At 39.9% G+C, this 20,871-nt stretch overlaps 2 protein-coding genes across 5 annotated transcripts in view; one reads left to right on the top strand and one right to left on the bottom strand.

Annotated features, from left to right (window-relative positions):
* The window catches only part of TMEM269 (transmembrane protein 269), an 11,047-nt gene extending 7,208 nt beyond the window's left edge, over nt 1–3,839 (top strand). The window contains exons 6-7 of the mRNA XM_037809800.1: nt 407–604; nt 2,694–3,839. Coding sequence (XP_037665728.1) covers nt 407–604; nt 2,694–2,815 — 320 coding nt within the window. The 3' untranslated portion in view covers nt 2,816–3,839. The remainder of the gene's footprint in view (nt 1–406; nt 605–2,693) is intronic.
* A 6,925-nt stretch (nt 3,840–10,764) lies between these two features.
* Nucleotides 10,765–16,603, bottom strand: LOC119519648 (small vasohibin binding protein). Of its 4 annotated transcripts, none has more exons than XM_037817450.1 (3): nt 16,583–16,603; nt 15,632–15,781; nt 10,765–11,197 (listed from the first exon to the last, which is right to left on the bottom strand). In XM_037817450.1, the coding sequence occupies exons 2-3, from the start codon at nt 15,743–15,745 to the stop codon at nt 11,111–11,113; spliced, it is 201 nt and encodes a 66-aa protein (XP_037673378.1). In that variant the 5' UTR covers nt 15,746–15,781; nt 16,583–16,603; the 3' UTR covers nt 10,765–11,110. The 4 variants fall into 4 exon arrangements, with proteins under 4 accessions (XP_037673378.1, XP_037673359.1, XP_037673367.1 ...); XM_037817431.1 differs by lacking the exon at nt 16,583–16,603 and adding an exon at nt 16,399–16,558; XM_037817439.1 differs by lacking the exon at nt 16,583–16,603 and adding an exon at nt 16,241–16,327.
* Nucleotides 16,604–20,871: the final 4,268 nt, after the last annotated feature.

Genomic DNA, 20,871 nt, shown 5'->3' with positions numbered 1-20,871 from the left:
GACTTTTGGATGAGCACATCGATTCACAGACTCTAGAACCAGAGGTCTTACTCCAACTCCCCTCTGCAGTGGGCAGTTGCCTTGCCTAAAGCCACCAAGTGAGGGGAGGCAGATGCAGCTCAGGGGCTTGGATGGGAAGATCTCAAAGGGCCATTTTGGCATAGACTTCCTAGAAGTGGGGGCACACTTGCTTACTGTAGAAACCCAATGCAGAAGTCATGCAACTTCTCTGTGAATAACAAAATGCTTTACCGCCTGCCACTGCCCCTGCCACTGCACTGGGATTAAGAGAATTTTGTAAACTGGGCAAGGGAAGAACAAAAACGAGGGGAGCTTGCTTCATGTAGATACCTTTAGAACAGTGGGAAGCAGCTAATCCTCATCTTTTTTCTTTCCCTGGCAGAAGTTCCCTTCACATACAAGGGTCTACCCTGCCCCTATGCTTCCTGTGTTTTGGCCTCCACCTCTCTTCTGACCAAAGGCAACACATTCATTCTCTGCTGCATGGCCCCACTCATGATCCTATTCATGATGGACCAGAGCTACTACCCACAGGATGAAATCCTAGAGTCTGAGAACTGGAAAAAAATGGTTTATCTGGGGGGTGAGTGAAAAATGCTGCTCTCCAGCATCACCAGTGGTGGTGTTACCACTGCTGCCCAGCATCCCTACCTCACACACTCTGCCTTATTTTTCTCCTATAATTTATCACCTGACACACACTATGTTTGCTAGTTTGTTTATTGACTATAAACACTAAACCTGCCACCACCACCTATAGAGGCCTCTCTTGCATTCATGCCTAGAATTGTGCCAATCACATAGTATTTGTTGAATGTTATTGAGTTTGATAGATGCTCAGGGAGGATAGATCATGTGCCAGATCCGGGAAGCAAATTGGTAAACTAGACAAACAATCCCTGCCTCAGAATTTACAGTCTGATGGGGGAGACAGGCACAAAACAAAGGAATGGCAGAAATAACTGGAAACTTTTAGTTTTGGTGTGTTGTGAAAGTACAAGATACTCTGAGAGGGAGTCAGTTTAGACTCGATGGCCTGAAGGGTGGGAAAGGCTCCCCAAGAAGCCACACTGAAATGAGCCCTGCAAGATGATTAGCCAGGTGGGCAGGATTCGGTGACTCACTAGGAGGACTCAGCATAGGATTGTATTCACGGCTAAGATTTATTACTGCGAAAGAATGCAAAGCAAAATGAACAAAGGGAAAAGGCCAGGGGATGGAGTCCAGAGGAAACCAGGCACAAGCTTCCAAGAGTCCTGTGCCAGTGGAGTCACATAGGATGTGCTTAATTCCTTCAGCACTGAAATTGTGACAATATGTGTTAAGTGTTGTCTGTCAGGGAAGCTCATAAGAGATTCAGCACCCAAGGTTTTTATTGGGGGGCTGTCACATAGGTACCCTCTACCTAGCACGTACCAAACTTCCAGGCTCCAGAAAGAAGACAGGTGTTCAGCATAAGCCATGTTGTACAAACAGTCTAGGCACAGTGAGCCACCCTTATTATGCAGGGAAAGTTTTATAGCACTGTAGGGAACTTTATCAGCCAAGTTCCAGACACCGGACAAGGGCCAAGCTCAAGCAAGCCTTTCTGAAGACAGCAGTCTTAGGCCTGCTATGATATCTCTTTTCTGCACACAAATGAAATTGTATTGGCCATTATCACATGTTAAACTTGAAACAATTTGGAAGAATTTTTTGTCCCAGCTATGGATCTAGGCACCTCACATTTATTGGCTAGAACTGATTTCTGATCTGATTTGACAAAATGGACCTGAGATTGCATTGTGTTATGATTGTCTAGTTACTAATGTCTATCTATTAAACTGAACTTAAGACAGGACTCATGTCTCATTTGTTTTGTTTTGTTTTGTTTTGTTTTGTTTTTTTAATTTTAAGCTTTTTATTTTGAGATATTTTCAAACTTACAGGATAGTTACAAAAATAACACAAACCCCATACAAAGGACTCATGCCCAGATCACTGCCACCTTTGCCATCTCATTGTCTGTCCACTTTCTGAACAGTCAAGTGCAGGTTGTACACATCACACTCCTTAAACACTTGGTGCTTCCGTGTACATTTCCTAAGAACAAGGACATTCACGCGTGTAACCACCTTAAGTGAAATTATACAATTCAAGAAATTTAACATTGATATAAAGCTTTCAGTCGATATTCCAATTTCTTTTTATGTTCCCAAATGTCCTTTTAGCCTTCTTTTCTCCCTTGTTAGATCCTGTCTGAGATCATGTCATTGTCTTTGAGTTTCTCTTTTTTTTTGAAATTCTAGGAATACATATACAAGATAAAGTTTCCCATCTCACCCGCACCGCAACACACCGTTCAATGGATTAATCACATTCACAGTATTGTGGTGCCCCCACCACCATCCATTATTAAAACTTCCCCATCTCTCCAAATAGAAACTCTACACCTGCTAGGAGTCAACTCCCCGCTCCCCTTTCCTGGCAGCCTGAACTCTCTGATATTTACTCTGTAGTTATCATGAGGCTGAAATTTAGTATTCATTTGTTTTTGTCTCTTTGGCACTGTGGGCAAAAAATGAAGGATGGAAGGAATAGCATGGAGAGATGAGGACAGGAGGGTAGAGAGTAGAAAACACACACGAGACAGCGTCATAAAAATTGAGTGTTCATATTTTTTCTTCTTCCAGGTGTCATCATGCTGTTTTTGTCTCCATTCTCTCTAACACCTTTCTACTGCCTGATGTGGTCACTCTCCTACATCTTCTTTCCAGATGCTTTGTGGGGCAAAGCAGCCTGTCTTAAGTCATAGGACCGAGGAAACTAAACAGCTCCACCAACTCTCTGGCCTCTGTGGGTTTGTGCCAGCACATTGTCCCAAGCCTTACCATGTCCTTACTAAATCTTTCCTCGTCCCCATGATGTGCATGTGCTAGATACTTTATGTCTCCATTGCTCTAAACCAGAGCAATCCACAGTAGGACCAGTGGCCTTCATGTCTTCCTCTCTGTTCAGGGTTCTGAATCTCTTGGGGACAATAATGGTTTGTCATATGGAATGTAATTTTTTCCAAGCTAAATTTGGGTTGGATTTTAGTTCCAGCTTTGTTACTAGCTGGGTGACCTTGTGCACCAAGGTTAGTCCCTTGGGAAGGAGGGAAGCCCTTCAGAACTGGTGTAGCCAATTACCTGCCCAGTGGTAATTCCTCCAGAGACGGGTGGGCTTACCAAGGCATTTCTTACACCAGCAAATTCTGGCTCTATAGAGCAGAGCTAATCAGACGACTTCAGCTGCCCAGTTTGAATGTGTGTGGGATTCTGTAACTTAAAATTGTAAGAGGTCGAAACTCTTGCCTTATGCTTCATTTAAAGATTAGACGTATTGACAGCACAAGGGCATCGTCTGGTTTCCAGGATCTCACTATGTGCTGTTTCTTTTCTAAGCTCTAAAATTTAGTAGTAATGTTAGATAGTCAAATGCTACTTCATATTCTAAAATCCAAAGCAAATAGAAATAAACTGTATTATATGGTACCCCAAAGTTGTACCTCACAGAGAACTTAGGTCCACTGAGAGCAAGGAACCCCCAGCATTGCCTCTGGACGTTGTACCTCCAGATGGAATACTGAAAGGATTGTTGACTAATTTCTTCCCTTCCTCAAAGATGGCACTAGAGCACCTTTTACTGCAGGTAAATGTGAAGTTTGCAGAACAATATATATGGTAAATATGAATTAAATCTAAAATTAGAAATTTAAAAAATCATAATCCAAGGAAGCTGTTCTAGTTTGCTAATACTGCCAGAATGCAAAACACAAGAAATGGATTGGCTTTTATAAAGGGGGTTTATTTGGTTACAAAGTTACAGTCTTAAGGCCATAAAGTGTTCAAGGTAAGTCATCAACAATCGGGTACCTTCACTGGAGGATGGCCAATGGCATCTGGAAAGCCTCTGTTAGCTGGGAAGGCACGTGGCTGGCGTCTGCTCCAAAGTTCTGGTTTCAAAATGGCTTTCTCCCAGGACATTCTTCTCTAGGCTTCAGCTCCTCAAAAATGTCACTCTTAGTTGCTTGTGGGGCGTTAGTCCTCTCTCTGCTTCTCTAGAGCAAGAGTCTTCTTTCAAAGGCCATCTTTAAAGTGTCTCTTATCTGCAGCTACTCTTTCAGCTTCTGTGCATTCTTCAAAGTGTCCCTCTTGGCGATAGCAAGCTCATTTCTTCTGTCTGAGCTTATATAGTGCTCCAGTAAACTAATGAAGGCCCATGCTGAATGGACGGGGCCACACCTCTGTGGAGATCATTCAGTCAGAGTTATCACCCACAGCTGGGTGGGGCACATTTCCATGGAAACAATCTAATCCAAACGTTCCAACTTAATCCCCACTAATACGTCTGCCCCCACAAGACTGCATCAAAGAACATGGCTTTTTCTGGGGGGGGCATAATATATACAAACCGGTACAGAAGCCCATATTATTATGATGTGGCTATAGAGGAACAGATAGCTCCCTCTTCTCCATTACTCTCTATTTGTATCTCTGGTATATAATTTATTTTTTTTTATCATATTCAGATGAAAATGTCTGTATTCCCCTAGATGTTAAGCTCTCAGTCTACATTTTTTGTGTTTCTGCTACCTACTTCAGTGCCTGGCACTCAAAAATGTTACTTTATAGATGAATTGTTTTAGTAGTTAGTGCCAGTGCTTTATATACAAGGTGATTATAATGTAGTAAGAATTTTAAAAATATAAGTGGATTGAGACATTTTAATGTGATGTCCTTCAAGGCTGTACCTTGAAAGGTTATACACTCATTTTAGGGTGATGCTGCCCTTAATCAAAACATTTTAGGTACTCTAATTAATGTCTTCACATAAACTCTTTGGGGCCAGCACCCAGCATAGTGCCTGGGTGTAGTAGGTGTTCATAAAATACTTGTTTTACTCAGAATCAACCAAATTAGCCCAAAAACCTAATATTTGAGATTAGCCAATAATGCCCTCTTCTTGAACCACATTACTTTCCAGATTTGTCTTCAAATGACTCCTGGCTGTTTCTAAAACTTGAAACTAGGTTCCAAGTCCACTTTGAGTAATAGCAGCAGGGTTAAAATAAGTATGTAGACCCCAAGGAAATTACCCTTTTGGCCAAGACTTTAAAAATACACTTCTCAGATAAATAAGTGAAGGCAGAAAGGTCTAGTTCTTGGTTCTAGGCAGCTTGCTGGGATGAAGTGTCCATTTCCCTTGTGGTCAACAATTATTCTCCTGTTACTCAAGCCATACTTCTACTCCCTTTGTGTGGTGAGCAGAATCAAATGACTGAGAATTCTGCTACTTTCTTAGCTCTGTGACTTTGAGTAAAAGGCTTCATTCTCTCTAAGTCCATTCTTTATCTGTAAAATGGAATGTTTACTTCCTTTCAGGATTGTTTTGTGGATTAAATGCAACAACATATAAAATACCCAGATTAGTGACTAGCATATAAAAGGTGTTAAACAGGTATCAATTCCAGCCCTCTCTCCCCTCTATCCTTCCTCCCTTTCCATACATATTGTTACATTTAAAATAGTGGTAATGTAAGAGTTAACATTTATTTAGCCCTTATTATGTGCCAGAAACTATTCCTTGCAGTTTATTATCTTCCTTAACCTCCCAAACAGCCCAGTGAAGTAGGTGTCATTAGCAAACCATAGGGTTATGAGTCTGCAGTTCTGTGTGGTCTGCGGACCACTGGGGTTTCTGAGACCCTTTCAGGGTCAAACTATTTTCTTAACAGTCCTAAAGCAGGGACTAAAATGTCACTGTGTTGACATTTTCAGTAATGGTGCAGAAGCAATAATGGGTAAAACTGCTGGCACCTTGAGGGGAATCAGGGCAGTGGCACCGAATGGTACTGTTAGTCACTGCACTTTCACCAACATGTGCTCACAATTAAAAAAAAAAAAAAGCCAGTTTCACTTATAAATGCCCTTGATGAAGCAGTAACAAGTACTTTTATTTAATCTCGATCCTTGAGTACACATCTTTTTAATATTCTGTGCAATGAAATGGAAAGCACACATAAAGTACTGCTGCCTACTGAAGTTGAGATGGTTGTCTTGAGGAAAAACACTTGCTTGAGTTTGAGCTGAACTAGCTGCTTTTTTCAAAAACACCAAAGACAACTTACAGATAAGCTAGCGTTATTCAGACTTGAGTATTTGGTTTTTTTGAAAATGAATTGAGTGAGCCTATCGCTTCAAGAAAAACAACAGTTTTTGTTGTCAAGGGTAAAATTTGAGTTTTCAAGTTAAAAATTACATTTTGGAAAATGTATACCTACCACCATGAGTTTGACAGCTTCCCAATATTCTGACTTTTCTGGTAAGATCTGTAGGGAGATTAATGAATGTGTATTTTGGTGTGGTCTAAAGAAATGTATCAACATTTGGAAGATCTGCATAACTCAGTGAACGAATATTTTCTAAATGAACAATGCATGATGTTACAAAATCACACTTGGGTGAAAGATCCATTGTAAGGTCAAGTTTCAAACGCTAATGGATTTTAATGTAATAGAGTACATAAAGTTCATTGATATGGTATCAGATTCCATGTTGCATCTAATGTTTAAGAAACTACTACTTACTGAGTTTTGGTGTAGGATCAAAAGAATATTTACAGTCATTATAAAAGACCATCAAAATACCCCTATCTTTTCCAACTACATATCTATGTGAGGCAGGACCTTTTTCATTTGCTTCAACTCAAACAATATGAGAGTCCAAAATGCAGAAGAAGATATGAGAATCCAGCTGCCTTTGATTAGATCAGATATAAGATTTGCAAAAATGCAAAACAATGCCAAGTCTTCTCACTAAATGACTCTTTATTTGGAGAAGTATCGTTTTTCACAAAAAAGTTATTTGTATTAACTCATAATGGATTTTTATGGTTTTTCATGAATTAATAAATGTTTTTAAAGCTTTCCTGTTTTAATTTCTAATTTAATTTAATTTCTTTAATTTCTAATTTCTAAATGTGGTACATACAAAACTCTTTCGGGTTTTCCATTTTTAGAGTGTAAAAAGGTCCTGAGAGCAAAAATTTTGAGAATCACTGACTTAGGGAGATTTAAAACTTGCCCAAAGATCATACAATTAGTAAGTGGTGGACCTCAGAATCAAACCCAGGCAGACTGACTTCCAAAGGCAGTGCTCTCAATATGAATATTTTAATGCAAGGCTTCAAAAATATCTCCTTTTACCTCTGAGAAACTGGGAATACATCACATCAGGATTAGGGAACTCCAGGCAGGTAAGCAAAAACAATGTGCTCTTAGTTTTCATTAATTATGCTTATAAGAACCTTATTGTTCAATGATTGTCAATTATGGATACAAAGGCTTCTGGAGCCCTTACCCTGGTATTTGTCAGAAATAGATGATGGAAATTTTCTTCTTTAAAATGGGAGTGAAAAGACTCATTTCTGTCTTGGTTCAGGCATCTTGTTGTATCTCAATTTTTTTTTACATCAACCCACAGTAAAATAATTTTTACATCAAATTCAGCATTTACATTTATAAGTGTATATAAAGCCTGAAACAAAAGCTTCATGAAATGATATCCTTACCACATATGTTATATTCTAATCTATTATTTCCTTTAAAAGAGAAGTTGATCATAATCCATTAAACTGATTTCACAATCACCTGAAATTTTAAAAACTCTGCCCTTCTGGAGTGCTTGTCCAGGAGAGAATATACCCAAGACTGAGACATGTTAATACAAGCAGTTCCCAACTGTTTTAGTTTGCTAATGCTGCCAGAATGCAAAACACCAGAGATGGATTGGCTTTTATAAAAGGAGGTTTATTTGGTTACACAGTTACAGTCTCAAGGCCATAGTGTCCAAGGTAACACATTAGCAATCGGGTACTTTCACTGGAGGATGGCCAATGGTATCCGGAAAACCTCTGTTAGCTGGGAAGGCACATGGCTGGCATCTGCTCCAAAGTTCTGGTTTCAAAATGGCTGTCTCCCAGGACGATCCTCTCTAGGCTGCAATTCCTCAAAAAATGTCACTTTTAGTTGTACTTGGGGTATTTGTCCTCTCTTAGCTTCTCTGGAGCAAGAGTCTCCTTTCAACAGCCATCTTCAAACTGTCTCTCATCTGCAGCTCCTGTGCTTTCTTCAAAGTGTCCCTCTTGGCTGTAGTCCCTCTTCAAAACGTCACTCATAGCTGCACTGAGTTCCCTCTGCCTGTCAGCTCATTTATATGGCTCCATTGATCAAGGCCCACCCTAAATGGGTGGGGCCATGCCTCCATGAAAATATCCAATCAGCTGGGTGGGGCACATCTCCAAAGAAACACTCAAGGAAATCTAATCAAAACTGATAATGTCTGCCCACACAAGATTATATCAAAAATAATGGCGTTTGGGGGACACAATACATTCAAACTGGCACACCAACTAATGATCAGAATGTTTCCAACCTCATGTATTACTTGGTTATTTGAAACATGAAACATTTTCCATTACATAATCTAAAACGTGGTTGTCACAGCCCGAGGGGCATTTGCCAGTCAAAAGATCAAAGAAGATGCACAGAATTTTCTGAAACATGAACTTTATTTGGGGCTTACTCACAGGGAGGCAGAAATCAAACAGCTTTTTTCTTGCCAGGCGGGTACTGCTTTCGCAGGGAAGTTGGCCACGCGATTGAAAGCGGACAGCAAGCCAGTCTGGTTTAAGACAAAGACTTTCCTTAGGGTGGGAGAGCATCCTGTGACATGGGGGTGGTGCAGGAAGGAAAGAATTATAGGATGGGGCCTTGTAAATAACCCCAAGAGTGATAATGCTTGGGAGCCAGGAAGCAGGTAGACTAGATTAACATTCTTGCTCTTTCATGCAAGAATTCTTACCTCCTGCTAACTTCCTGTTTAAAGTTACAATTTACCCTTTTTTTCTTTACCAGCTTACAAAGATGATAGGTTAAACATTAGCTGCTTAGGTCACGCAGACTGCTGTGCGCCAAGGTCCACAGGCCTGTTTTGGTCAGGCCAGGGGCTGCCACAGTGGTCGAGAAGGGAAGTAACATTTACTGAGTATCTATGACATATCTTATTTCTCAACAATGACCCTGAGAGGAAGGAATTATTATTCCATTATGTGGATGAGAAATAAGGCTTAGAGAAGTTATTAACTTATCCAAATTAGAACTGGTATTTGACTCCAGGTCATGTGGCTGCAAAAACTGTGTTCTAGCATAACCACAGGGCCAAATATTTATGATAGCTCCTTCCAATCTCCACTCCTAAAAAAAAATGCCCTTTCAACCCAAATTTAGCAGGAGTTGTATAAAACCTAATTATCACTTATGCTGGTTTAAAGCTGTTATGTACCCCAGAGAAGGCCACGTTCTTTAAATCCATGCCTGTGGGTGCAGAGCTATTGTGGATAAGAACTTTTGGTTAGGTTATTTCAACTGAGATGTGACCCAGCCCATTCAAGGTGGGTCTTAACCTTTTTACTGGAGTCCTTTATAAGAGGATAAAGAACGGAAAAAGCTGAGAGAATTAAGAGAGGACCCACCGAAACTCTGAGAGGAAGCCACTGAAACCAGAAGCTGAAAGCAAGAAAATCTGGGAGCAAAGGACAAGCCAACACTGGCCATGTGCCTTTCCACGTGACAGGTGTCCCAGATGCTGGCAGCCTTTCTGCAGAGTCCAGGTATCATCTTGTTGCCTTAATTTGGACACTTTCATGGCCTAAGAACTGTAAATTGTAAGTTAATAAATCCCCATTGTAAAAGCCCACCCATTTCTGGTATATTGCACCACTTATGCAGATAATCTAGAGATTATCCTTAATTGGGCTCTCAAAAACACATTCTCCACAGCAGGAGCAAGTTCCTTATACCCCAGTAACTCCCTAGTTTGCTCATAAACAAGCCACAGCAAGGGGAACTGTTTTCACAGTGACTTCAGAGGCAATAGGGAAACAGAGGAGATGGGGATGACTTGATATGTTCCCAGCACAGTAGGGAAAATACAGGCATTTCTAGCATAGAGGGTCAAGGAGGTGGTAGTGTTTGACTCTTTTGTCCTCTCTGAGTGATCTGCCTTATTTCTATATTTATTCAGCTCTCTGAAATCCTTCTTCCCCCTACCCCAAGGAATATCTGAAAATGAAATATACAGAAAAAACAATCTTCCTTTCTCTTCAGTATTACAATAACTACTAGTAAGGTTCAGGTATGAACAACCACTTATGATACAAATATCTGAAGCAGAAACAACTTTACATTTCTAAAAAATGGCAAGTGGATGGGTGGGGATCTGGTACCTGAGGGATAAGTCTGAATATTTCTATCATGAGTTCATTTCTAGGCCTGATAGTAGCCCCAAAAGCAAGGGGTTGGGGGAGAAGGACCTACAATCCCCTCTTCCTGTTGATGGAAGCCTGTTACCAGCTATCTGCAATCATGAGTGAGAGGAATCCTAGCTTCAAGCTCTAACCCTGACTAGTGGCTCACCTGGGAGTAAAGGGCCAAATATTTATACCTTTGTGGCTAAAAACTTATGATCAGCAGGGGCTGCAGAGTTTTAGCCCCAGGAAGAATGAAATCTGGAAGCAGCCATGTTCTTTCACTTCTCTTCTCCCCACCTTCATTCTGAAGAAAAGATTTCCTCTGCTTACCTCAAATTTTCTATCTATTACTTTTCTTTTTGACCCCTCTTTCTATAGATAGGCACCCCTAAGCTAAAGCATGGGCAAATGAACATTTTACTAGTATTTTATTTGCATTTTTGGAGAAGATAACACAATTTTACAAGAAACACTGATTTTCTCAAGCAATAGAAAAATGTTTTTAAAAAAGGATCTATTGTCTTAGAAAAAGAAAACAAGTCTCTTCAGTAAGCATTGGGCCAATTCAGATTGGAGGAACCAGTGAAGTGGAAGTTATTACAGGAAATCAGTTCAGATTGATCCAGTTTTAAGAAAAACACAAATGTCTTCTTGTCTGGTTCTGTAAAGCTCCAAATAAGCCACCTCAGCTTAAAACTGGTAACAAGGCTCACAAAGCAAGCCTCCAGGGTCCCACCTAGGTTGAACACAGGGTGGCTCACTCTCCAGGAGGCTGCATCTGTTTACAGAACTCATCAAACTGCTGCTGCTCCAGTTCTGTCATGACTCTGTTGAGGGCATAGATCTGAATGGGAAAAAAAGACATGTTAACAATGGAAGCAGGTGCCTAACATATCTTCAGACACAATAGGCTATGTCATTTGAAAGTTCCAGAACTGCACCAGTAATGCAGGGACAGTGGTATGGAATAGGAACACTAGATATTAATTCTATTTAAGGAATCAGGAAAGAAGCAGTGAGGCAGGTGCCTTGACCTGGCCTTTAAAGGATCAGAAGTACTTGAACAGGTAGAGACTGAGGATGTGCCATGATGGGCGATATAGGGGAGAATATAATGAGTAAATAAATATACAGTAATATAAAAGTAAAAAAGCAGTTCTAGAAACTTCAAGTATATTAATATGAATCTTATGGAGTAGGGGTTGGGAAACTGGAAAAAGCAAGAAAAATATATTAGGGACTTAAATTCCATGCTATGGAATCTGGACTTTATCTAGCAGACTATGGAAAGTCAGCAAAGATAAGTGTGCAGAGGTGCAACTTGATTATAACTGTGCTTTGGGAAAGATAACTGGAGGCAGTGCAAGGAATACAGTTGGGGGAGAGAGATTATAGGCCAGTTGGGAGGCATTTATTACAATAGTCTATAGAGGAGGTGGTGGGAATATGTCCTAGGGCAGACAATGAGGGTGGTAAGGTGAAAGATGAAAGGCAGAGTATCTACCATATTCCTCACCTATGTATTTTTATTTATTTACTAGAGAAGTTGTGGGTTTATAGAACAATCATGCATAGAATACAGGATTCCCATACACCACCCCACCACCAATACCTTGCATTGATGTGGAACATTGGTTACAATTAATGATAGCACTATTTATAATTGTACTATTAATTAAAGTCCATGGTTTAACTTAGGGTTCTCTGTTTGTATAGTGTATTGTAATGGATTTTTTTAAAATTGTTAAGCTATTACCATATATACAATCTAACATTTCTCCCGTTAATCATATTCAGATGTATATTTCCCTCACCCATTTTTTATCCTTGTAGTAATCAACCTGTCCACCAAAGAACAGAAACATCATAAAACTTCCCAACTTGTAGGAGAAAAAAATGAAGCTGGGGGGAGATAATTCAATTAATTGAAAAGAAAACAAGACAAGGGAAAAGGGAAACTGAGAGGTGGGACAAACAGAAAATACAAAATCAGAGCAGAAATTTAATGAAACAGGAACCAAACACAATAGAGATGATCACCCAAACTGCAAGATGGTTCCTTGAAAATACTTTAAAAACCCTACAAACCTCTGGTATGACTGACTAAGATAAAAAGAGGATAGGCACAAACAAACATTAGTAATTAAAAAGAGTACATGACTACTGATGCAACAGAGATTAAAACAAGACGTTATGAACCTTGTGCCAATAAATTTGAAAACTTAAAGGAAATAAATTCCTAGAAAAAGTAAAATGATCAAAACTGACAAGAATAAGTAGAAAGCTTGAATGATCCTATGATCTTTAGGGAAAATGGAATTCCACACAGGGTTGAAAATAAATAGTTACAAACAACAACATAAATAATTCTCAAAAAACATAATGCTAAGTGAAGAAAGAATATAGTAACATATATAAAGTTCAAAAACATGCAAAACCAGATAATATATTGTTTCATTATTTAGGGATACCTACAGAAGTGACAAACTAACACAGAACAGCAAGGGAAGAATTAGCACCAAATGAAGGAAAGAGATTACTTCTAGTGGGAAGGGTCAGAGACATGACCAGAGTGGATACATGCTCTATTTCTTTAGCTGACTGGTAAGTACAAGGACCTTTATTTTATTCTTCTTCTTTAAGCTGTACATATACATTATGTATATTTTTAGCATATATATGTTTTTTTAAAATTCTGCTTCATTCAATGAGCATTTGTGTTGTGCACATTACTGTGCTAGGGACTGAGAGGGATATTAAATTGTTTCTTGGAGACATCCAGATCAAGAAGGCAGGATGGTAGGAGAAGAGGAAAAATAAAATAGGCAGAAAAAGAAGAGACTCAAAATGGGTCACAATGTCTGAGCCAAGAAATGAAAGGCTTTTAAGAAAGAAAGGGTCACTAACAGTGTCAAATGCTGCTTCAACTGTCAAATGTGCCTTCAGTTCCCATACATTCCTCGCATCTATCCTTCACATCTAACTTTCTGGAATGTAGTATCTTTGAGAACTGAATGGAACCTGTGTCTCTTCCTCCGTGCAAGGGGTCTTGTCACAATCCTATTTTAGGAGATTACATTCCAGGCAGTACAGATAAAGAAAACAGCCCCAGGCACCTGCAGGGCAAAGGAAAATGCAGTACATAAGGGTCAGAACATCCGCGTTTAGGTTTCAGTTCTGCCTCTCTTAACTATGGGACTCTCTGTCACTGTCACTTCACCAGAAAATGAGGATAATAACTCCTACCTCACAGGATCATGTATTTTACTATCTATACCCTACCTTATTTGAGGAAGGATTTAAGAAGGTTTATAAGGATACATTTCAATTCTGCCAGTCAGTATAAACATGATCAGTAGTTCAATTTAGAGTCCAAAAATAAAGGCAAACCACCCACTTGGAAGCACAGTGATTCTTGATGACAATTGCTACCATTTATGGAGTGCTTTCTCCATGCCAGGCACTATGCTAAGTACCTTACATATAATATTTCTATTCCTTATAGCAATCTTGTGGGGGTAGATAGTGTCAGCCTCATTTTACAAAGGAGGAATTGAGGAACTGAGGTTCAGAGAGTTAAGCATCTTGTGCAAGGTCACACTGACAGAACTTGGATTTATGACTGAGCTGGGATTTGAAGTCAGCCAAATAAATTTAATCTGTAGAACCTCACAGGGAGAGCATTAATAAGGACATGAACAATGTCCTCAAAAACATCCACCTTAACAATGTGCACAAAGGACAGGTTCATAGGGCTGTTTCTTACAGAAGCTCTCAAACTGCTCACTAAAACAATTCAGTAAAATCATCCGGGGTCTGGGTCAGGTGGGGATTGGGACTATGAAGGAAATGGGAGATAATCTGTCAGAAACCAGGTCCACAGCTCTCACACGGTCTGCCTTGATCCAAATGTGGATGTCAGCATATAGATTAGCTTCTAACATACTATCAAATTTACTTATTAATTATGTTTATTGTTTGCCTCGACAATAAACTATGTAGAATGCAAGGTCCATGAGGGCAGGGATTTTTGTCTGCTTTGCCGTCAAATATCTCAAGTTTCTAAAACAGTGCCTGGAAAAAAGCAGCAGCTCAACATCTGTTTAATGAATGGAACCAGTTGACAAAAGTTTCAAGTCTGACCATATCAAGTGTTGGAAAGGACATGAGGATTGAGAACTCTCTCACTAGTGGAGGTGCAATTTGGTAAAAGATGCCAAAGAAGACATCTAAAAATTTTCATTTCAACAGTATATGTAATAGCAAAACAAAACAAAAAACTATAAATAACCTAAAAGCCCATCACTGGAGGAATGGGTAAATATATTAAATAAAGTGTATTCATGATATAAACTACTATAAACAGTTAAGAGGAATAAACTAGATTCTTAAATATTAACGTGGATAGTTCTAAAAAAAAAGTAAGCAAAATGCAGAATAATACATACAAAATTTTATTAATGTAAAATTTTAAAAGAATACTGTATATTGTTCAAGGATATCTATTAATACATTTGAAGGTAAAAGTACTAAAAAAACAATGGCTGCCCATGGAGAGGGGGGAAAAGGTATAAGACAAGAGACAGACAAAGGGGACTTTAAATATATGTGTAATGTTTTATTTATCTTATTTTAAAAAGACTTCAAGCAATTATGATAAAATGCTAACCACTACCAATCTGGGGTGTTGAGTACCCAAGTGTTGGTTATAATATTCTACTTTTCTGTATTTTTAAATTTCTCAAAGAACAGAAAAATGGAAAAGAAATCAGAAAGCTTTTTCCTGATATTAAATACTAAAATAAAATACACATCTGAATGTGGTTTAACACAGGCAGTGTAACAGTTTTTTTTACTCCTAACTGATTTTAAGTGTTGAGAGAACAAAGGAACACTTTGGTGGGTTTAGAATTTAGGCCTTTAGTTCTTAGTTATGAACAGCTACTTTTCAGGCCAAATCCAGAATATCCGTGCTGGGGGATGTCTGACATTTGCTGTCTTCCTCCCTCTAAAACCCACGTGCCTTACAAATCGCTTTTTCTTTCTTCTTTGCCTCAAGTCCCTACCACAAAAGCTCGGCTGGGGACACCTGGTCCCGGTTGGGATTCTGACACTAACTTGGCACGTGACTGTAGGAGGCCTCACCACTAATCGCCCTAACCCTGGGAGAATAACTGTCTTGCCTGCAGGCAAGGAAGACTTCTCATCACAGTTCTCTCTACTATTTCTCTACTCCAGCAGGCTACAGATACACAGATTTCCCCCTCCTTAATCTCACCTCTGCTCTTTGTCTTTGTTTCAGCTCCTGCTGGGCTGATTTCTGCTTGGCCTTCTCAACTCTGCTGACAGGTTCTTTAACTTTGGATTTTTCTTTACGTGCCGGTGGATCCATGGTTTGGCTTCTGAATACTTCTTAGTTAGTTCTCACCTGGATAGTATAGAAAGAGGCTGAACTTTAACAAAAAAAAACTGCCAGTCACTCACCTAACTCGTCCCCTAGCTCAGCCCCTTCCTTTGACAAATGAGGCAGAAACAGAGTAGGCTGGTGGAAAGGGCGCTGGATTTGAAGGAGTAAGACCTGAGTCGCACGGCTACGGTTTTGAGGGGTGGCCTTAGGCAATTCCTTCCTGCATTCTGAGTCTCAGTTTTCTCCATCGGCGAAATGGGACAACAGTCCCTTCTCCGACCTCTCTCCAAGAGCTGCTATGTAAGCATCAAGGGAGAAAAGCGACGTGGAAGGATTTCATATACAGTAGAGCGCTGTGCCCGGTGAGGGGCTGTTAAGAGAACACTGAGGTCTAGTTTTCAACCGGCAGGCGCTAGCCTCGCATCCCCTCTCCCGTCTTTGGGCCAGAACTTTCCCACCACTGTCCAGATAGTTACCGACCCAACTCTACCCGCACAGCACTCCGCCCTGATGCTGCCCACGCCCCGAGCCTCCTTGCTGGTCCCACAGGCAGCCCCGGCCCGCCCCAGCCCGCCTTTCGCCTTCTGACCCCGCCCTGGCCCGCCCTCGGCCGCTCGGCCCCAGGGGCCAGCTCCCACCTCCCGCCCTCTTCAGGAGCAAAATGGCGCAAGAGGCGGGCGGCCTGTAGCCGCCGATCGAGGGGCTCTGGAATCTATGCCTTTCCCTGCCAAATCTCGGCATTGAGGGGCCTTCGCGGCTTCGTAGACGCGGCTGCACCCGGATCTTCAATCGGGAGCTCGGAAATCTATGCCTTTGCCCTACCTCTGGACCTAGTATTCGGAGTCCGCCCCTCCCCGGACTGGGCGGGACCGGGTGTGGGCCGGATGCCTGGTAGGAGGAGCAGATGAGCAGTCGCGCTTTGAGCACACCACCCCAGCTCCGCCCCCCGCCGCAGGAATGGCTGCGCGTGCGCAGAGAGGATCTCTGGAGAGCCCTTGTCGGGGGGGGGCTAGGAGGGTTACCTCTAACAAAAGCTTTAACCGGCCAGAACTTCCTGGACAGCTGCTAGTCTTTGAAGTGTGAGATCTGAAACCTCGGACTAGAATTTTTTTTTTTAATAATTCAATTTTATTGAGATATAGTCACATACCATGCAGTCATACAAAGCGTACCATCAATTGTTCACGGTACCACCACGTAGTTGTGCGCCTCGGACTAGAATTTAAACTTTCTGAAACCCAATTTCTTAATTCAAACGTTCACGTTCCACTGACAGTCAAGGTGAAGTAAATTAAGATAACTGGCTACCATTTTTCATTTATTAGATTAGCAATGTTGGAAGAAAATGATAAACTTTGGGACAATAGAAATCCTATTCAATATAATAATTGTCATATGGCCTTGTAGGCACTGTTCTTTATTAAGACACTCATTTCTCGTAATAGCTGCATGAGGTATATACTATTATTAAATCCATTTTACAGATAAGGAAACAGGCACTGAGAAGTAAGTGACTTGTCCAAGGTCAGGCAATAAATGCTGGAGCAACTGTTTCACCCAGGATTCAAAGGACAATGGCCTGTCAAAAGGAAAACATGTTCAGGCCCACTACCTTTGTTACTCATCAACTTTGACTCAGCAACTCCACTTCCAAGCGGTTTTACTGAGAAAATAATCATAGATGGCCATAACACTGTTTCTAAGAGTAAAAAACTGGAACAATCAAAATACTTAGAAGGATTGATTAAATAAATAAGATATTTATAACAGAATTCAATGTAGCCATTAAAATGTCATAAAGAATATTTGTTAACGTGATAAAATGTTCTAGGTATGTTAAGTAAAAAAGCTATAAGAAGCAATTATACTATAATCACAGTATTTTTCTTACTGTTTTTATGCAATTTTATTGAGATACATTCACATACCATACCGTCATCCAAAATGTACAGTTGTTCACAGTACCATCATACAGTTGTGCATTCATCACCACAATCAATTTTTGAACATTTTCATTACTCCAAAGAATAAAAATAAAAGTAAAAAAGAACACCCAAAAACATCCATCCCATAACCCTCCTCACCCTCTAGGGTCTGGTGTCCAGTGCTTTGTCAAGCAAGCATTGGCCTGATAGTTATTGTCAGGGTATTTTGCTGGTTTAAATCATCAGTCAGTTGATTGCATTGTGGTTGATTACATCTAAAATCAACAAAACAGATTGCCTTCAGCAATGGGAGAAGTCTCATCTAATCAGTTGAAGGCCTTAAAGGGAAAACTGGTGATTTCAGCAGGCAGAAAAAATTTTTATATCTATTTTAGCCAGCCTGTTTTTCCCACGGAATTCACAGTGCTCCTATCCTGTGGCATGCCCTATGGAAATTGGACTTGCCAATCCCCACATGACACAGTTGTCGTGAGTCAATTCCTATAATAAATTTCTTAATATTTATATATTTATATATAATATATAAATATACATTTATCTTATATATTTATATATGATATTTATAAGTATTATATATTTATATTACATATATTTTTATATATATGTATATATCCTGTAGGTTCTGTTTACTAATATCCCTTCCAACCTTTTTTTCCTGGAATATTTTAAAGCAAATTCCAACCATAATTGAAATTGTGCATACTTTAGAATGTATCTCTAACTAATAGTACCCAAATTAATCATTCTTTGATATCTAGTCAATATTCACAAGTTTTCATTGCTGTCAAACATGCCTTTTTACAGTTCATTTTTCAAATCAGAATCCAAACAAGGTCTACGCCTTGTATTTTGTTGTAAATTTCTTAATTTCTTTATTCCAGAATTAAGAAATTTCTTAAATTAAGAAATTAAATTAAATTAAATTAAATTAAGAAATTTCTTAAATTAAATTAAGAAATTTCTTAATTTCTTTATTCCAGAATGATCCCCAATAATATTCCCTAAACCATCAATCAAATGTGAGAGTAAAATAAAATCACTTTTAAACAAGCAAGGTCTCAAAAATGCACCTCCCATGAGCCCCTTCTGAGGAAGCTAGTGGAGGATGGTTTCTCCAAAGTGAGAGAATAAGCCAAGAATGGAAGGACGCAAGATCCTGGAGATACAAGGTCCAGGAGATTTCGCATAGGAGAGAAGAGAAAGGAATCCCCAGAATGTCATTAGAGAAGTTCTAGGGCAACAGCTGTTGAGCAAGGCCACGAAGACAGTTTAGAGTGAGGAAGATGGGCCTAAGGAGGGACTCCATCTCCAAGAAAAAAGACACTAAGGATCACTTGATGTGACCAAAACTCTTACTGTAAACTAGCGCACACTCTCTCTCTCCTTCTCTCTCCCAATCTCTCTCTCTCTCTCTCTCTCTCTCTCGCTGTCTCTCTCACACACACATCCCTCGTTCATTCTCTTCTTCACCCCTTCCAAAGCCAACTCATCACAATTTCTCCATTTTATCTGGTACAACTATTTTTCCAATCTCCCAGTTTGACATTTTTCACTCCTTCATGCCCTCTATCCAGTGTGTTTCAACTTACTTTTTAAAGCCTTTAAAGGTCCCTGTCCTGTCTCCATCTGTAATCTAGTTCAGAGTTTATATGATATATTTTTATAAACTGTGCAATGTGACACAAATGTAAAATACCACAATTATGTCAAAATTTCTGAACTCACCTTGGCTTGCTTACTTTTATTAATAATAATCCAATTAACTTTTGTATAGCAATTAGAATGTAACACTTGTACTTTGTTCATTGTAGAAATTTTGGAAAATACAGAGAAGCACAAAGACGACAAATAATAACCCCTAGTCTTAAAGGAGCCTAAATTAACATTTTGTTATGTTTTCATCTGCTTTCTTTTCTATGTGTAATATTTGTGTTTTTAAAAACAGTAAAACACCTGTTCTGGTTTGCTAATGCTGCCGCAATGCAAAACACAAGAAATGGATTGGCTTTTATAAAGGGGGTTTATTTGGTTACAAAGTTACAGTCTTAAGCCCATACAGTGTCCAAGGTAAGTCATCACAATTGGGTACCTTCAATGGAGGATGGCCAATGGTGTCTGGAAAACCTCTGTTAGCTGGGAAGGCATGTGGCTGGCATCTGCTCCAAGTTCTGGTTTCAGATTGGCTTTCTCCCAGGACACTCTTCTCTAGGCCACAGCTCCTCTTCAAAATTTCACTCTCAGTTGCTCTTGGGGCATTTGTCCTCTCTTAGCTTCTCTGGAGCAAGAGTCTGCTTTCAACGGCCGTCTTCAAACTGTCTCTCATCTGCAGCTACTCTCTCAGCTCCTGTGCATTCTTCAAAGTGTCCCTCTTGACTGTAGCAAGTTTTCTCCTTCTGTCTGGGCTTATATAGTGCTCCAGTAAACTAATCAAGACCCATGCTGAATGAGTGGGGCCACACCTCCATGGAAACTATCCAATCAGAGTCATCACCCACAGTTGGGTGGGCGCATCTCCATGGAAACACTCAAAGAATTACAACCTAATCAACACTAATACATCTGCCCACACAAGATTACATCAAAGATAATAGCGTTTTGGGGGACATAATACATTCAAACCAGCACAACACCTAAGTGGGATATGACTCCCAGGGCTGTAAATCCCCCTGGCAACATGGGACATGACTCCCAGGGATGAGCCTGAACCCAGCATGGTAAGTTTGAGAAAGCCTTCTGGACCAAAAGGGGGAAGAGAAATGAAACAAAATAAAGTTTCAGTGGCTGAGAGATACTGGAGGGTATTCTTATGCATTATATAGATATCCCTTTTAGTTTTTAGTGTATTAGAATAGCTACAAGGAAATACCTGAAACTGTTGAACTGCAACCCAGTAACCTTGATTCTTCAAGACGATTGTATAACTATGTAGCTTACACAGTGTGACTGTGTGATTGTGGAAACTAATACCTTACCAATAAGACTAGAGTTGTTGCTAATTCTTGCTCACTAGGTCCAATCAGCATAATGTCATCAGTATAATGGACCAATGTGATATCTTGTGGAATGGAAAGATGATCAAGGTCCCTGCGTATTGGATTCTCTCATATGGCTGAAGAGTTGATATACCCCTGAGGTAGGACAGTGAAGGTATATATTGTTGGCCTT

Source organism: Choloepus didactylus, chromosome 2 (genome assembly GCF_015220235.1).
Source record: "Choloepus didactylus isolate mChoDid1 chromosome 2, mChoDid1.pri, whole genome shotgun sequence".
NCBI classification, from domain to species: Eukaryota; Metazoa; Chordata; class Mammalia; order Pilosa; family Megalonychidae; genus Choloepus; species Choloepus didactylus.
Note: the sequence above shows the minus strand (reverse complement) of the source record. Positions and strands in the feature narration are given on the sequence as shown.